The sequence below is a fragment of the Gambusia affinis genome, linkage group LG08 (genome assembly GCF_019740435.1).
Source record: "Gambusia affinis linkage group LG08, SWU_Gaff_1.0, whole genome shotgun sequence".
Lineage (NCBI taxonomy): Eukaryota > Metazoa > Chordata > Actinopteri > Cyprinodontiformes > Poeciliidae > Gambusia > Gambusia affinis.
This window is the reverse complement of record NC_057875.1, coordinates 548,052-566,649: the sequence shown is the minus strand read 5'-3', so window position 1 is coordinate 566,649 and position 18,598 is coordinate 548,052. Positions and strand designations below refer to the sequence as shown.

The 18,598-nt window shown below is 46.9% G+C and overlaps 1 protein-coding gene and 2 long non-coding RNA genes across 9 annotated transcripts in view; 1 reads left to right on the top strand and 2 right to left on the bottom strand.

The window, feature by feature from the left end:
- cdh13 (cadherin 13, H-cadherin (heart)) overlaps positions 1–12,699 on the bottom strand; it is a 237,492-nt gene extending 224,793 nt beyond the window's left edge. For 2 of the 5 annotated variants that reach the window (XM_044123866.1, XM_044123869.1), the window contains exon 1: positions 12,459–12,699. In XM_044123866.1, coding sequence (XP_043979801.1) covers positions 12,459–12,503 — 45 coding nt within the window. In that variant the 5' untranslated portion in view covers positions 12,504–12,699. The remainder of the gene's footprint in view (positions 1–12,458) is intronic. The other 3 variants (XM_044123868.1, XM_044123867.1, XM_044123870.1) reach the window with 2 other exon arrangements.
- LOC122835115 lies at positions 4,099–4,470 on the bottom strand. The gene is made up of 2 exons (XR_006371268.1): positions 4,435–4,470; positions 4,099–4,308 (listed from the first exon to the last, which is right to left on the bottom strand). It is a non-coding gene; the product is annotated as an uncharacterized LOC122835115 (long non-coding RNA).
- LOC122835114 lies at positions 6,015–9,077 on the top strand. Of its 3 annotated transcripts, none has more exons than XR_006371265.1 (4): positions 6,015–6,104; positions 6,267–6,335; positions 6,798–6,864; positions 7,811–9,077. It is a non-coding gene; the product is annotated as an uncharacterized LOC122835114 (long non-coding RNA). The 3 variants fall into 3 exon arrangements; XR_006371266.1 differs by having other exon boundaries at positions 7,808–9,077; XR_006371267.1 differs by lacking the exon at positions 6,798–6,864 and having other exon boundaries at positions 7,808–9,076.
- Positions 12,700–18,598: the final 5,899 nt, after the last annotated feature.

Sequence of the window (18,598 nt, the reverse complement as noted above, 5' to 3'; positions counted from 1 at the left end):
CCATAATGGTGTTGAAACGAATTCGTTTAGTGTAAACTCGCTCTGAGTGTTTATTCAATGCTGACCCTTTCTTCCAACCCCAGCCTCCCAGCAGATGCATTGAAAGAGTTGTTTTCTCATCTCTGCTTTTCCTCTCACACTCCAAGCCAGGTGAATTTATTAAAAGCCGAGCCTGGTGTGGCAAAGGGAAGGAGGCGGCGACGGAGCGCAGCTCGTTGCTTCAGACGACCATTTGTCACCGTGAACTCCCGCTGCAGATAAATATTCATGGGAAGTGGAAAGGGGGCTCGCTCCCGTCCTCCCACTACCAGAGGAAGCTTAGGTAAATCTGCATGTGAGGGACGACTCTGCCAGGAGACATTTGAGAGCAACAACTCAGCAGCCCTGTCCACCCACAGTCCGCACATGAATGCAGCCAGGGGGCGCCGTCACACGACGCCACTAACTTCCCTTCAACTTTCTTACACTCCAACATCATTACCCCAACTCTCAAGTCAGACCTAATGTCTCCCATCGCTCCGCCTCCTCTTTGTACCCACAGAGAACAAGCTAACATGCTAACTCTATGCTAAGGTCAGGATTCAAACCCACAACCTTTTTGCTGCAGGGCAGCAGAGCCACCGACTGCAGAAATACTTTCCACACAGCGTCGTTTTTCCTCAGCATCACCACAGCAAACTACTGAATAAACTACAAAGTAAACTACTCTGTTGAGTTTTTGTGAATTTTTCTGTAGAATCTCAATTATTTGCAGAATTTTTCCCCATCAGTTGATTTTTTCACAGAGCGTTTCTAAAACCAAATGAAGCCGAGAAGCTGAAGCGCTTCGACACGAAGCTGCTTGAACCTGTCAGCCAATCCAGGAGCAGCATTTGCTTCCCTGGGTGCTGATTGGCTGAACATAAGGAAGAGGGTGGGCGCTAGCTGGGCGTTAGCGTCTGTAGAGCTGAGACGGTTCCACACTGGAGATCAGGAACTTTAAAGGTTTAGAAATCCATTAAAAATGTGCTGCTGCTTCAACCAGAACCAGAACCAGCCAGGCCTTCTGGTTCTGGTCTACATGGCAGCACTTGGTTCAGCTAGCAGTTCTTCATCAGTGCAGACAGAGCACTGAGTGGTTTAGCATGAAGTTAATTGATCACTAAGTTTTATTCTGAAGCGGTTGTTCATATTTGTGTCTCTAATATTAAATATCAGATGTTATATTTAGACACAGAAGGAAAAAGCTGCAGCTGATTTACTTCCAGCCACTGAAACAATCTGACTGATAAATCTGTTCAAAGATGTGAATGTTTGTAAAATCTTTTACTGTTTCACTGTAACTGAACTCTGATTGATTCAAAAAGAGGAAGCGTCACAAAGGATAAAACATGATTTAACTTCCTGCTGAGAACCAGGAAGAAGAAGAAGTTTTTCAAATTAAACTCCTGTCAGGATTTCTTTTCCCGGTTAATTCCAACAATCACAGTTATGAATGATTTCAGGAATTAAAGCCGGGCATGTTTAAAGTGCATCAAGACTGAAACTAAATCACATGATCAGACCTCACAGCTGAAACTAAATCCTTTTGGATAATTAGCCTGACTTTAAACGCTTAACATCAGTCATTCCACCGCAAATTAAGAAGAAAATTAAAACACTATTTACATGTTTAGATCCATGATTCATTTCTTTAATTTTCCATCTGCTTGTATTAAAGAAGCCATGAAATCAACAATAAGATTTGTTCCCACTGAATAAAATCCGAACCATTGAAAGCTAAAACACAAAATAATCAGAGGAAGGCAGAGCGGTCGGATGTTCAGCCTCATGGCTGCCTGGGGCAATTAAAGAGACGAGTGGTGCAGATGAGCAAACACACGGCACCTGAAGCCCAGACGAGAAAAGCCCAAGCCTTTTAATTAAAAACCTTTCATGAGCCACAGAACCAAACTGTGAAATGTTGCTTCTGATATGAAACTACAGAGTCCAGCCTCAGACAGATAACGGCGTCATGAAACCTCATCAGAGTCAGAAACAAATCTCCTTCTGGACATGGATCTCATTATTTCAGCTGTCATAACAGAAATGTGTTTGGACTCAGCTAGCGCCCCCATGTGGAAGGGTTGTGAACAAACCAGCATCAGGCACGGTGGTGGTGGTATTATTCTGCGTTTATTTGTATTATTCTGGAATCAGAGCCAGACGTCAACATGAAGCTGCTTCTGTTTCCACTTCAACACGTTTCCCTGCAGGACATCAAGGCTGGATTTATTTATACCAAGTAAAGTTTTGCTGCTCATCAACCTCCGATTGGTCTCAAGTCTTTCACTCTGAGCCTTTTACACAATTATATGTTCTTATTGAATCTTCATTATTTCCTGCAGGTTTAGAGTTTCTTCAAACGTCAAGCAGATAAATAAAGAAATAATAAAATAGTAACTAATAAGGAGCTCCTAAAACCATAATAGCTGCAATTTGTGTAATTATTTTATTTAGAATTCAACATGTGGGCGGAGCAGGCGCTCTTTTATAAATTAGAAATAAATTAAAATATAAATTAATGACTAGAAAACAAAATCATATTGCTCAGTGGGCCGACATCCTTAGAAAAAGCAGCTTCAACTGTTTCAGTAAAAATAACTGGCGTTCATTATGACAAAGAAAAGAATATTTCTGCGCTGCAGGTTGTGATATTTGGCAAGAGCTTGCTAATGTTTTCCCTCCCACTCACTTATTATCACTTCTTGGTGAAGTCATGTTTCCACCCACAGCGAAAGCAAAGCCAGAAGAATCGAAGCGCTGATCCACTGCAGAACGCCGAGTCGACAGAAACACGACTCAGAACCGAGTCGCAGTCCAGAACCCGGACTGCGACAGAAACAACGAGTTTCTGTTGCTCTGCCCTGAGGAAGGTCCAGAGACCAGCAGGGGAAAACCTTCAATACAGAACGACTGGCAACTACACCAGTTGGCCTCCAGTGAGACCAGTTGGCCTCCAGTGAGACCAGTTGGCCTCGAGTGAGACCAGTTGGCCTCCAGTTGGCCTCCAGTGAGACCAGTTGGCCTCCAGTTGGCCTCCAGTGAGACCAGTTGGCCTCCAGTGAGACCAGTTGGCCTCCAGTGAAACCAGTTGGCCTCCAGTTGGCCTCCAGTGAGACCAGTTGGCCTCCAGTGAGACCAGTTGGCCTCCAGTGAGACCAGTTGGCCTCCAGTTGGCCTCCAGTGAAACCAGTTGGCCTCCAGTGAGACCAGTTGGCCTCCAGTGAGACCAGTTGGCCTCCAGTGAAACCAGTTGGCCTCCAGTTGGCCTCCAGTGAGACCAGTTGGCCTCCAGTGAGACCAGTTGGCCTCCAGTGAGACCAGTTGGCCTCCAGTGAGACCAGTTGGCCTCCAGTTGGCCTCCAGTGAAACCAGTTGGCCTCCAGTGAGACCAGTTGGCCTCCAGTGAGACCAGTTGGCCTCCAGTTGGCCTCCAGTGAGACCAGTTGGCCTCCAGTGAAACCAGTTGGCCTCCAGTGAGACCAGTTGGCCTCCAGTGAAACCAGTTGGCCTCCAGTGAGACCAGTTGGCCTCCAGTGAGACCAGTTGGCCTCCAGTGAGACCAGTTGGCCTCCAGTGAGACCAGTTGGCCTCCAGTTGGCCTCCAGTGAAACCAGTTGGCCTCCAGTGAGACCAGTTGGCCTCCAGTGAGACCAGTTGGCCTCCAGTGAAACCAGTTGGCCTCCAGTGAGACCAGCAGAGCGAGTCCCTCAGTGAGCAGAAAGCTGCTCTCTGAGCAGGTCAACCTGGGCGTTTGGGCCTCAGTGATATTGTAGTGCTGACCCCTGACCTCCCCAGACCCCCAGTCCTCCAAGTAAGAACCAATCTGGGGTTTAGGGGCCACCGCAGTGGAAAATTGTCTCCAGTGAAGCGTGGCGGCAGGAACAGGAAGTGACGGTGCAGACATGCAATCCCAGTGAAATCCAGCCGCTCACTTCTCTGGAAATCTCTGCAGCAGAATGTGACGCAGCACCAACCTTAAAGCTCTGGTGAAGACTACAGCAGCTGAGCTCCACCTGAGCAAAGCGACACAGAAAGCTGACATGTGGCTCCACTTTAATGTCAAACATGCAATAATACATAAAACATGGAATTTATTCAAACTTCACACTAACAAGTCATAATACATAAACATCAGGAAACATCTGCAGCCCTGAAACATCAGCTGAGTGGAAATTATCCCCAACATCACTGGCATTCTGTCGCCCTCTAGGCAGCAGGGGCGGTACTACAGGCGCAACGTTTCCTGTTGGAAGCTGCATTTCTCCCACCAGAGGAGCCTTAGATCTAGGAAGGTTTTCATATCGAGAGAAAAAACAACGATAGAAGCAAAGAGAAGAAGAGAAAAGAGGAATGAGGTTCAGCACAGCAGAAATTAACAAGTGAACTTGATTCTTGAAACTTCAAAAATACTTTGCCTCATTTTAAACAAAAAGCGGTTTTGGATCCATTTTTCTTTTCAGTCTTACAGACGAAGATGAGCAACAAAACAACAGGAAGAAACTGGAAGAGAGAAAAAGAGGACGACCCGTTAGGAAGAGACTCAGAGCGTCATCATGTCTAAGGTCAGCTCCAATATACAAGCTTTCACATAAAACCACCATGAAACACCACAGGAACATAAACTAGCATAAATTAAACATCATAAAACCCAAACTAGACAAATGGATCTGTAGCTGCTGCTAAAAAATAAAGAGTCCAGACAGTGAAAACATGGAGGTAACACTTCCTACATCTACAGGACTTCTCTCCGCTTCATGGAAACGTTAAAAGTGAGATTATTTCATTATGAGCAGAAATTCTTCTGGTTGGCCCAAAAGTCTCGGTTCATGAACTCACTGACCCACAGACTGAAAGTTCAGCCTGATCAGAATGAAACTGAAAATCTCAGCATGTCCTGCTTGGTTCAGTCCAAACATGATTCACTTTTATTTTTTAGTTTGTTTTATTGTGACGTTTCCTCAGATTCTCTGATGGTTGGATGGAAACGTGACTGCTATGTTTAGACCCAGAGCTCTGACATCACAGCGGCCAGCGAAACCAGGGAAACCAGGGAAACCTCATCAGGTGTGAACAGGTTAATGAGCCATTTGTTCATTATATATTATATATTAGTTCCAGAATGGAGAAGTGAGCCAGGAGTTGAGCAGTTAACCCACAGAGATGATGAACAGACGCAGGTCGTTTATCACAGCAGATACAGGCTGGCAGTCGAGATGCACACATTTCTACAGCAATATTAAAACTCCAACATAATCTGTGAAAACACGGCAGCTCTATTAGATTCCCATCTACGTTCCTAACTGGGCCGCTCGGTATTTATTGAGCTCACCAGATAACCGTTAACATTGTTCATTTTCTTCCTCGCTGCTCCATTTAGTCTGAGAAGTTCAATTAATCGGAGGGCAAAGCGGAGGAAGCGTTACCTTCATAACGGCCGGAAACAGAAACATGGACTGGATCCGGATCGGAGCTCAACTCTGACTTCTGACTTGGCAGGAAAGTTTCCACTGGCAGCAGGATGAAAGTTTCCCTCCAACAGCTTCATGAAAGACAGATGAAGAGGAGCAGACAGAAATCACCGTCATCACCTCTGACCCTGCAGACCAAACCAACGACCAGCAGGAAGCAGCTCTTATTCATCAGTGGAGAATCGTCTCTTAGCCTCACTGAACAACTGAGCAACGTTCACTAAAAGACTAACGCAGCTCAGAGCATCATGGAGGACAAACGGCCCGCTGCACCAGCGTCACACTTCCTGGGATAGAGAGGAGTCATCTGAACCAGGCTGCAAACAGGAAGTCGGGCTGCAGAGCGCAGCGACTGCAGGGAGGGGAGAGGGAGGAGAAAAAGAGAGAGGGAGTGAAAAGTACCTGAATGTACAGACGCCACGTTCACTGCAGGCCTGGAGGCTCCAATCCAGCAGGTCACTGCATGTTGGGTCCTGATACTAATTCAACTCCACCGCAGTCAAACGTCTGAGTCAGCGGACTCTGGCCCCAAAACGACCCGCAGAAGAAGAACGGTAAAGATGGCCGCCACCCAGCAGCAACGGTAAAGATGGCCGCCACCCAGCAGCAACGGTAAAGATGGCCGCCACCCAGCAGCAACGGTAAAGATGGCCGCCACATTTTATTTTCCCTTGCGTTTCATTGTGTCTTGTTTTCTTTTTTTTCGTGTTTATTGTTTGTGGTTGTTGTGTTTTCGTTTTTATATTATATTAATGTAACCGGCGGCTCCACCAGGTGGCGCTGCCTCCACAGCCTGAGCCTGAAACTGGAGGCCAGGTGTTAATTTCCTGTGTGCCAGACCAGGTGAGACTTAATTAAAGTAATTTAATAAGCATTTAGTAATTTTTGTATTTTAAAACTGCTTCCTGCTGTTGTTCTACAGTTTGGTTTTCTTCTTGTTCGTCCAGTTTGGACCGTTTGTCTCCGGTCAGACCGGGAGCTCAGGCTGACAACCTTCCATTTATCATGTTAGTTTTGTCCTCCGTCTGTCTTTGGGTCACTTCCTGAATACTCACATTTCATGTGAACGGTCTGAGACCCGATCCTGTCGGTGTGATCCGACTTTGGTTTGCATGGGATCTTTCTGCAGTGAATGAGGAACGTTGTGTCTGCAGTGGTTAATGCGGGTCTGTCCGCCTGAAGTGGTGTTTAAATTCAGGTTGAACATTATTGGATTGACGAGTGGATAAAGTTCACAGGAAACCCTTTTATTTATGCAACAATAAATATTAATTATCTTCATTCTGGTTGTTTTTTGCCCTTCAGCTCGACGGAGTCGGAACAACATGCTCCAGTGTTTTTACAAAATTAAAGTCTTTTAGTCTTTGAGAAGGTAAACCACAATATTTATCTCAATTATTTCTGGAACAAAGTTTGTTATTGTTTTCTATGAAGAGACAGTGTGTGTGTGTGTGTGTGTGTGTGTGTGTGTGTGTGTGTGTGTGTGTGTGTCTGTGTGTGTATGTGCGTGTCTGTGTGTGTGTGTGTGTGTGTGTATGTGTGTATGTGTGTGTGTATGTGTGTGTGTGCGTGTGCGTGTCTGTGTGTGTGTGTGTCTGTGTGTGTGTGTGTCTGTGTGTGTATGTGTGTGTGTGTGTGTGTGTGTCGGTCGGCGTCTCGCTGCTCAGAGTTTCTCCTGATCAGGTTGTTTTTGGCTCCTAACTCAGCCGTTAATCCAGTCAGAGGACAGAGAGCGTCTCCAGATCTTGGCAGATTTCGTGATTAAAACACAGAAACGTCTGCTGGTGTTTTGCATAATTAGAGCTCTTCCACTAAACGCAGGCGGATTCTAATGGAGCGCGAAGGGGACATATTTACTTTAATTACAGCTCTCAGTAGCTTCACACCTCATCTTCGCTCTCCTCCCCTGGAGGCCGCGGCAGCATTCAGGGGAAAAGATTGAAGAGAAGCGTTTCCCTCAAAGGTCACGACCTCTTTCAGCCAAGTTTAGATAGCGTCTGACCTTCCAGACCGCTACACTGCAGCGGTCACACAGGGAAATAAAAAACTGTTCCAGTTCCCCATTACCAGTTAAGACAGAGTGAAAACTTCTGAAGGTGTGTGTTTTCTGGTCAGGTGAACACACACACACACACCTACGCACACACACCTACACACACACACACACACACACACACTGGTTTATTTACTGGAAGCTTTTAGAGTTTCATGTCAATAACTCTAAAAGAGAAAACCCACTGAAGAGCACTCTAACACCACATACTGAGGTGTGTGTGTGTGTGTGTGTGTGTGTGTGTCTGTGTGTGTGTGATCAGCAGGAAGTGATGGACTGAGTCAGGAACCTTCCAGCTGCAGCGTTTCTCCGATGGACGGCGTCATTAGAGCCTTCAGTGAGACGTGAGGATGAGGAAGGAGAGACGATCCGTCACTGATGGCCGGCGTTCCTCATTACTGTCCTCATTAGACTTCAGAGCTGCTCACAGTCTCTCCGCTGTGAGAGCATCGCAGACTGATGGCAGCTCTGAAAGGACAAACTTTCTGTGAAACCAGGAGCTGATCCCAGATCTGCTGTAACTGACTGGAAGGACAGGAGACGAAGGTCTGCGTGTTTCCTCATCATCCTCACACTGGGAGCTCTGAATGAGTCACACAGAAATCTGATAATGTCTCATTAGAGACTCAAGACATGAAAGGAGCTTTGAGTCTGAGTGTGTGTGATCGTTTGACCCGTCCCCAACCTGTTGCTGTTACCCTCGGTAACAGATCGCCCTGACAAACGGAGTCAGATCCTCTTTTCTACAAGATGGAGGTCAAAGAACCGTTTCAGAGCCGAACACAGGAAATAACATTTGCTTACACTGGAGTGTGTGTGTGTGTGTGTGTGTGTGTTTTATGAGGCAGGTGAAAGGAGGCCGCTCTATGACTAACAGGAGTTAAAAGTTGAATCTGTGTGTTTTACTGCTGTGCAAAAAAATCTCCATTCTCATTTATTACGATTCATTTAAAAAAACAAAACAAATCTGCTGCCATTTGGCCTCCATTTAAATTGTAACATCGCAGGAAGTCCAGTCGGTACCATGGTGACGGTACTGGATCGTACGCATGCACTTCAGGAACACCGCTGGTGGGCGGAGCCAGTGAGCCAGGCCCCGCCTCTTTACGCTACGCCATGTCATGCTACGCTACGATTCTTCACCAAATATCTCCAAAGATTGTCAGAAGGCTGAAATCTGGATGGAAATGAAAACGTCGTCCACAGAGGAGGCCGTCAGCAGAAAGGTGGCGCTCTCTCTGGGACGCTCCGTTAAAACAAAATGGAGGACGCAGGGAGGGATTCACTAAGCATGGATTAATATTTAAACCTTCATAAATGTGAAAACCACTGCTTAATGTCTCCCTTTGTTATTCTGCTTTCCAAAGCAGATCAGGAGTTCTCTGATCGATTGAAGCAGAAATTACAGAGAATCAATTTTCATCAAACTGATTTTGAATCAAATCGTGACTCTAAAAATCTAATCACAGTGTGAAAGATTCCTGAACCTACATGACAACGTAGCAACACTGTGACTTTAACGTCCCACTTCTACCCCAACAGGCCGTGACCTGCCGCCGCCGCCGCCACATGAACATCCACAGCAGCAAATCTCCTGACCGACGGCCAGAATGAGTCTGACTTCCTCCAACTGGAGTCAGCAGGGAAAAGCAGGAAGTACAGACTGGATTTAATGATGTCACATCAAAGTATTTCTGGGAAGAAGCTCATGGCAGGACGCCGAAGGACGAGGAAGAGGAGGAGAGGAATCCTTCACACCTGCTGCTCCGTTGTAGGCGGAGCTTATTCTGAATCACTGCTCTACCTGGAGGGAACCGGGCCCGGATCGGATCGGATCCTGGAGGGAACCGGGGCCCGGATTGGATCGGATCCTGGAGGGAACCGGGGCCCGGATCGGATCGGATCCTGGAGGGAACCGGGGCCCGGATCGGATCCTGGAGGGAACCGGGGCCCGGATCGGATCCTGGAGGGAACCGGGGCCCGGATCGGATCGGATCCTGGAGGGAACCGGGGCCCGGATCGGATCGGATCCTGGAGGGAACCGGGCCCCGGTGAGTTCTGGCGTGAAGCGGTGGAGGCAGCGGTGCTACCAGCTGCAGCAGAGAGGCTGGGACGCACCGGCCTGGTGTCTGTGTGTCAGGAAACCGTTTCGGTCCAATCAGAACCTCCAGCAGCATTAGCAGCAGCCAAGGCTCATGTTACCCACGATGCACTGCTACAGTGGCTGGTGAGGTTCAAATAGATGTATTTTTCCTGTGGATGGTTCAGATCAGACCCGGTCTGCTTTCACACCAGAACCGGAGCCGAGTGTCGGGCCTGGGTCGGGTTTTTATACCTGGAGGAACGGTCCGGTCCGACGGGGGAAACCAGCTCCGATCCGGTTAAAAATGATTCATGTTTTCATTTCGGTTGGCAGAAATGTTCATAACTCCAGAAATCACTGAAGAACTGGTTCTTTTTTAGACGAATCCGTCAGTTTGCTGTGAAAACTTAAGCTAGCTGGTCAGAGCCAACATGTTGATTCTGTAATCTTACAACTTTTCTTTGAATGCTTCTTCATTCACTTATTGATTCGTGTCACCTTTTTCCACATCAGCTGTTTGTTTCTTCTTTACTTCAGTGACTTTCTGCAAGCAGCAGTGAAACGTTCCTCTGGCTCTCCTGAGGCTGCAGCGACCAAAACCATCTCCCTCCTCCTCCATCTGTCTGCAGACAGGAAGTAACCAAGGGAAGAGGAATCTGTTTATCCTTTGATCGTTTCCAGAAGGCCTGGAAATCACCTTCCAGGCCTGATTACAGCCTCTCAGCAGAGACACAAACTGCAACCGGTTCCAAGATAAAACCTGATCTGGAGAGGAAGAGAAACCGAGACTCCAGAAGTCTCTGTGTTTCCCATCAGCTAGAGAAATGCTTTGAGCCCACACAAATACGGCAAAGATAGGATGCTCCTGTGATTCTACAAGGAGAGATGACACATTTGCAATTTAAGTGTGCACCATGAGTCAAGTAGGATAAATCTGTTTGCATGCTGCATAGAAACGTGTACCATAAAACTGAAAATAACCTGGTAAGCTGCAGTTTTGTTTGAAACATGATTCACATATTTTATCAGCCATATTCGCAGAATTAAACGTACAGAACCGAGAACTGAGAGATGGAGATTTGAGACAGGAATGCAGAAAATCAGTTTCACAAACAGTTTGATTCATTTCTGTTTCAAACTAACCTGGTTTCTCACAGTTAACTGGTTTCTTTCTCTTCGTTCCAATAATGAATGAATCTGCTTAATGGACACTGCACACTGTGTGTGTGTGTGTGTGTGAGCAGAAGAGGGCGAGTTGTAATCAATAAAACAGGAGTTAAATAATTTCTTCAGAGGCGCTATTAGCCTGAATCGCGATTGCTGAGAATCCAGGACTGAACAGCTAAACCCAGAAAACGCTCTGCCAATTACAGCGAGTAACGCGCAGCAGGACGCCAGCGCCGAACCTCCACAGGTCAGACAACAAGCACCAAACGAGCCCCGCCGTCTCTCAGCGCTGCGGATACACGGGCGAGCGAGAGGAGAGAGAGAGTTTACCAAATGAGCTCCTAGCCGAAACACTTCAGAGAATCTCCCACATTTCAAAAACAGACTCGCTTCAAAATTAGCTGCTGCTTCAACTTTCACCGCCTGCTGCCAATAAAGAAACGTGCAACAATACCATCCTGCTAATCTGACACCAGAGGAATTATGGGAAAATGTCTGTAAAAATGATGAGGTCAGAGGTCATGCTGAGAGGGGGAGCTGCTTACAACGCACTGAAGCATCAACTCCGATCAGAAGCTCAAAAACTCTTTTATCCCAAAGGATCGTTAAATGTTGTCATAGTTCAGATCATCTGGATGGTGATGCTGTGGGCTCCAGTAGCAGTCAGTCCTGCAACCAATCTGAAGAACCCTCCGACTGAAGACTGTCTGATGCTAACATGCTAACAGCCCAACATCCAGACAGCTGAGGTTCCACAGTAACACGATGACATCATCAGCTGTTAGCAGCTCTGCTAATCCAGATCCTTTGCTATGGCTGCACTTTAAATCTGTCTGGAGGTCAGAGAGTGGACATGATCCTTAGTTCATATGAAACACAGAGGAGGAGACAGATTTTTATCTGAATGTGAAAGGAGGGCTCAGGTCCCCCTGCTGCCCCCCTGGGAATCGGCCCTGCTCAGAGATCGGTGAACAACCTTCACCGTCTGCAGCTTCTCCCTCCACAGCCTCCAAACACCTGATGGCGGAGCGGCTGGTCGGACCGGACCGGTCGTACCGGACCTAACCGAACCGAACCGGCAGCTGAGTTAGAGTCCGACCAACCCTGCTCCAGCAGCCGCGTTTATTAAATACCTCCAGAGCCCAAAAACAGCGGAGAGCAGCCTCCGCTCTCTTCACACACACACACACACACACACACACACACACACACACACACGCACTAAAGAGCCGCTCAAGTTGGAGGCTGAGCGGAATGTAGATGCGGCTGGAGACAAGAGCCGGAGCCGTGATCTGCACACAGACAGAGGGGACAGCCTGCGCTGCTTCCCCCGGTGCCCTGGTCCGCTGTCCGGTCCGGTCCAGTCTGTCCCCAGCTGTCCGGTCCGGTCCGGTCTGTCCCCAGCTGTCCGGTCCGGTCCAGTCTGTCCACTAAATGCGAGAGGTTTTCCTGAAAGTGAGCGGAGCGCCGCGGATCACCGAGCCGACACTCTTCAGCCCAAACTCGGCTTCAGAGCTGACAGCCGGTCGCAACTCTCACTCGGTTCCGATGGACCGCAGATGATTGTTGCTGGAAGAGTCGCTAAACTTAACAAACCGCAGCAGCTAATTATACACACACACACACACACACACACACACACACACACACACACTGGTCCTACCTGCTGGAGGAGGAAAGTCAGGAGGATGCAGAGTCCGGTCTCCATGCTCGCCTCGGTTCGGTTCGGTTGGGAAACACAGATTGATTCAAGACAGAGTGTCAGAGGCGGGAAGAGCTCTGCTCATAATTCCTCAGTCCAGCAGTCAGGGAGCGGAGAGGAGAGAGAGAGCAGCCTGCAACTTCCAGAGAGAAACTGGAGCTGCAGCCCGAGAGGCGGAGAGGAAGGATGAGAGAGAGAGAGAGAGAGAGAGAGAGAGAGAGAGGATGAGCGAGGGAGAGAGAGGATGAGCGAGGGAGAGAGAGGATGAGAGAGAGAGGGGACGAGAGAGAGAGAGGATGAGAGAGAGAGAGGATGAGCGAGGGAGAGAGAGGATGAGAGAGAGAGAGACCGTCAGCTTCCGGTTCGTGGGTCCATCAGAACATCGTGGAGGTTTGATCCTCTGCAGGTGAAGACAATAAGCTGAACACCTGAAACTGTTCCTGATTGGATCCCATTCATTTAAAGTAAAAAGAATAAATTATTTTAAGTCTACAGACTTGACATGTTTGTCCAGTTCTCAGCCTTCACTGTTTTTATCCCAGTTTAATAAACTGGTTTCTGAGAAGCAGATATGAACCAACTTTCATCCTTTCTCCCAACTTTCTCTGCTTAATAAATCTAATAAATCTAATAAATCTCGACACCAACTGGTGGAAAAGTTGTTTTGTTTTTTCTGTCTTGTTTTTATCAATTTGTGTTTTAATCCAATTTTAATTGATTATTGTCTCATTAAATATCAGTGAAGATGTGTTCAGTTGTTCCTGGGCTCTGATTGGCTTTCAAACAGGAAGTTAGCTTTAGTTGTATTTACCCAGAATGCCCTGCGCTGTAGTCCACTTCCTGCTTTGGATCGGTCTCCGGTCTGCTTGGCGTTCAAAGCGAACCCAGACCGAGGTCAGAGGTCGATTAGCATTCATATTTCACCAACCAGACTGGACTTCTTCAACAACCGGACTGGAGTTGGGCTAAAGCGGAGTAGTGGTTGGTGGGATGAACTCTTACTTTGAGGCTACTTTGCCTCTTGATCAGGGGCCCCCAAAGTGGGTCCCTGAGGGCCGAGTGCATCCTGCAGGTTTTATTCTCTCCTGATACCAACAACCTTTCAGCAGGTCAAAGTTCCTCTTAGGCTTCTAAAGATCCATCATTGGATCCAGGTGAATTAAACCAGGGAGAGAATAAAACATGCAGGAGGCCCTCAGGGGCCACTGTGGGGACCCCTGATTCACCATGAAGTGATGTAATCAACCTGAGCTCTGACTGGTTCTTTATCCTGACAGCTTCCAGGTGACCCTGACTAAAGAACGTCTGTAAACTCCAGCTGTAGTGTAACTGTCTGTGACCTCTGATAAATTATTTGACATCTCCATGATTATTAAAGTAGATTTTGGCTCATTCCAGTCCTGCCCAGCTCTGATTAGTCCCAGCAGAATAAAAGATGCTGCTACCCAACGTCTGTTAGCTCCGGGGAAACAAGGAACCGGTGAAAGATCAAGTTGACACGGAGTCAAAACGTGTCTGAGTGACGACTGAAGCTTGGGTTCAGCGGTGGATTCCACCGTCCGCTCAGCTGGAACCAAACTATTCCTCACTCTGGCCCAAAGGTCAGGTTTCTATACAAGCAAGCCATCAGTCTTCCTTAAGGCCCAGAGCTCTCACACAGCACACTTAATCTTCATGCAAAGTAGTCCTAACCTGCAACACACAGACACATCATGGAGAGCGAAACAGACGGACGAGAAGCCACTGAACTCTGAGATAATGGAAACGTTTGGAGCTTCTCCATCCATCCGTCTGTTTCCTCCCTACAAGCTTCCAGAGGAATGGATTTAATGCAGTGGCAGATTTCTGCATATATCCATCCTGAGCAGGGAAGGGAAAGGTCAGACCAACACAGAAGCCAGGTGGGTGTCGGTATCTCCAGAAAAAGCAGACGCGTTCCACTCCGCCTTACTTTTACAACAGATGTGAAATATGAGGGCAGAAATTGTTGTGACGCCTGAGGAATTGCTTTTCAGAGACAATTTCTCTGCCATATTCATTTAAAGGCAACAAAACTAGGAAACTTATCAGCAGACGGCCTGGTGCCAAACACACCGAGAAGACGACGTTGACTGAAGGAAGAACCACCAAACTCAGTTTCATGTTTACGTTATTTATCAAAAATCATCCGCTGAGTTTTCAGGGTCTGAGAAATAAAAACATCGTTGGAGAGTAAAAACCTCAGTTTCACCTCCAGTGGTTCAGTTCTTCTGTTTACTGGGAGCTCACCAGTTCAACAGTCACAACAACAACAACAACAACAACAACTTCCCAACAGTTTTCTGACCGCAGTCAGGATCATCAGCAGTCATCTCCCAGGAATCAGAGCTGGGTCAAGCTCACTGGTTGATTTTCAGCAGGTGGCACCACAGCTGCATGGTCATGACCTCTAACAGCTGCTGATGGAAACCTCTGGATGAACTGGAACTGACTGGATTGATCTGTCATGCTGGTGGACTTGGAGAATCTGCAGGATCTCATGGAGATCAGATGTGATCAATCAACCAATCAGTTATCAGTTATGTTCTGACCAATCAACCAGGAGTTCAAATTAATCTGTTTCATATCTGCCTTGTGATTGGCTGGCTGAGGAAGACTCACAGCTTCAGATATAGAATATGACATCACTTCTATGGAGGATTTTTCCTGCCATAATGTCGCCTAGCAACCTCTCAGCCAATAGAATGAAAGTGTTGTACTGGGTGATTTGTTTCCTTATGGCACACCCCAGTGGATGTAGGGAGAAACAACGACGTCAGCTTTCTGCTCCGTAGTATATTAAACATCCGCCAGCAGAGATACTAATCGCTAACAGCTGCTGATCGTTAGCAGCTGCAGATCGCTAACAGCTGCTGGTCGCTAACAGCTGCAGATCACTAACAGCTGCTGGTCGCCAACAGCTACTGGTCGCTAACAGCTGCAGAGCGCTAACAGCTGCTGATCGTTAGCAGCTGCAGATCGCTAACAGCTGCTGGTCGCTAACAGCTACTGGTCGCTAACAGCTGCAGATCGCTAACAGCTGCTGGTCGCTAACAGCTGCTGGTCGCTAACAGCTGCTGGTCGCTAACAGCTGTGGAACGCTAACAGCTGCTGATCGCTAACAGCTGCTGATCGCTAACAGCTGCGGAATGCTAACAGCTGCTGATCGCTAACAGCTGCTGATTGCTAACAGCTGCTGATCGCTAACAGCTGTGGAACGCTAACAGCTGCTGATCGCTAACAGCTGCTGATCGCTAACAGCTGCTGATCGCTAACAGCTGCTGGTCGCTAACAGCTGTGGAACGCTAACAGCTGCTGATCGCTAACAGCTGCTGAACGCTAACAGCTGCTGATCGCTAACAGCTGCTGATCGCTAGCAGCTGTGGAATGCTAACAGCTGCTGATCGCTAATAGCTGTGGAACGCTAACAGCTGCTGATCGCTAACAGCTCCTGGTCGCTAACAGCTGCAGATCGCTAACAGCTCCTGGTCGCTAACAGCTGCAGATCGCTAACAGCTGCTGGTCGCTAACAGCTGCTGATCGCTAACAGCTGCTGATCGCTAGCAGCTACTGATCGCTAACAGCTGCTGGCCGCTAGCAGCTACTGATCGCTAACAGCTGCTGGCCGCTAGCAGCTACTGACTGACTGACAGAACAGAGACTCAATCTCAGTGGAAGGAGAAGTTTTGAGTGCAATCTTTTTGAAGTTTTGAGAAGGAAGACATGAAGTTCTGCTCTCAGACTGAATAGCAGAAAAAGTCCTCCATGCACTTCCTCTGTAGACTCCTGGTTCTGAGCAGTCACTGACCTGCTTCCATGTTTTTACCTAAAGTCCTCTCACAGTGTTGCAGCTCTGGCTGAATATCAATCACATACAACTACAGTAAACCAGAGTCAAATGTTACTCTGTCTCAGCTGAACCAGCGAGCCTCACCTCAGCATGCCTGATGCTTGGAGCAGTTCACACTGGCAGAGCATTTGATCACCAATTCCTGGCTTGCTAACCGAATCTGAACACTACAGAGCAGAAGCTGCTTCTGCTTTTCCTGCACCGTCCCGATAAATCCCACTCAACACAAACTCTCTGCGGTGCTGAAGCCTTGAACTGTGCTGCCATGGAGCCATGTATACATGTTCTCAATTATTTGGATGCATTGGGCTAATCATCTGGAACAACAACACAAACACACAGGGGACACTGCCAAGCAATTAGTGCCATTTATCTGATTTGAGCCACAAAAAGCCAATCTCTCCTCCGTCTCTCGCACACTGCTACAGGGAGGAAAACAACATGGCTTCCTCCGCCGCCTGGACAGCGAACGCTTGTCCTCATCACTCCTCCACAGAGTCGGAGGGAATTCCTGATTCTCTGAGTGTTTCCAGAGATTTATCAGCAAAGCAGTTCATGATTTTTTTCCATCTAGAATATCAGAGCAATAAAGCAAGTAATGCAGCAGAAACCACTCGTGTTCGGTTTCCACCTGCTACTTTTCTTCTCTTTTGATCCAACTTCATATCTACATTTAAAATGAAATCAGGTGAAATCACAGCATGCTAACAAACACACTCCCCAGTTCAGAACCGGGTCAGGGTTCTGACCTGATTCGTCCTGATAAAATGTGACTTTTATAATAAATAATCTGTTGACCAAAGTAATCTGGGTTTCCAGAACATTGCAGGTGTTTTTATCCTTTATAGATAACCTGAAAGAGATTAAAACTCATTTCTGATCCCTTGAAACACTTAAACAAAATCAGCATGTTGTGGAAAAAAACTATTTCCAAGCACTGTTCAGGTGAAATCAAGTTTATTCATGAATTGAGCACAACACAGAGAGCTCATAGGACAATCAATAATGAAGCAGGTCTGAACAGAGAGACAACACACGAGTTTTATACAAAGGGATAAAGGATCCAAAGCCTGGGAAACAGACCGGTTCCCATGCAGCTGGGAAAAACAAAGTCCAACCTTGAGCATGTAACCAGGAAGGTAGAATAAACAGAATAAACATTTAGCAATACAACTAGCAGGTGTGACCTTATTGTAATTTTTCCACGTCAGTATATAACCAGCAGAGGGCAGTAAGGAGTGAGGCCAGTGGAGGAAATCTTTATCATGTAAATTATCTTGAAAAGTAAATTTAAAAACATTTGGATGGAGAAGTTCCAACATTTCTGTCGTCTTCTGCTGTTCACATGAGAGCTAACCTGCACCACACTGCCCCCATCATTACTGGTGGTATTACTCCACTTTTAGGGTCTAAACTAACACTCCCTGACAACGGACTAAAACATGAACAAAGTCAACGCAGAGAGAGGTTAGAGGAAGGCTGTACAAAAATACAACCTCAGCTGCTGCAGGTTCGGTTTCATCTGGTCTGATCTCAGAGCCAAACAAAGCACAAGTTAGAAACTAATCTTTACAAGATGAATGGGAAATTATCAACAAGTCATATTAAAGCATTAGCGTCACTGAACATCTGACGAAGGACAGGAGTTTAGTGAAGACTGCAGCTGAATGATCTGATATCTGATTGGAAACAGACGATCAATCTGTGGATATTCCAGGTGATGCTTGGTGCCACAGAGACATTAACTTTCATAACTGGGTGTTTGGCACTTTGGCTGAGTTACAGAAACTGTCTGAGGAAAAGAGGCTGCAGCCTCCAGAAGGTCGCTGCTGAGAAATGAGATATTAATGTAAAAATGATGAAAACGTTTTATTTTACTGCAGATTCAAAGTATTGATTTAATGAGGACATACAGAACCGGGCCAGCAGAAGCCTGTTCGGTTTAACAGTTTCCTTCAGTGTAAATGTTGCAGGCTCATCGATCCAGATGATCCACATCCATTAAGTCAAACATACAGCAAAAGTAAAACAAGCAAAGTGTCAGAGAAAGGAGGAAATGAAGCTGCTGTCCGAGTGCCAGGTAACGCTCTGACGGAGTGAAAATCAACAAGGAGAGGTACTGAATGCACGGCGACTTCTGCTAAACGCCAAACAAAGCGACAAACCTAATTTCATCTATTTTATTTATTTATTAACACTTCAGTATTCCAGCTATTCTAGAAACTGTTTGCAT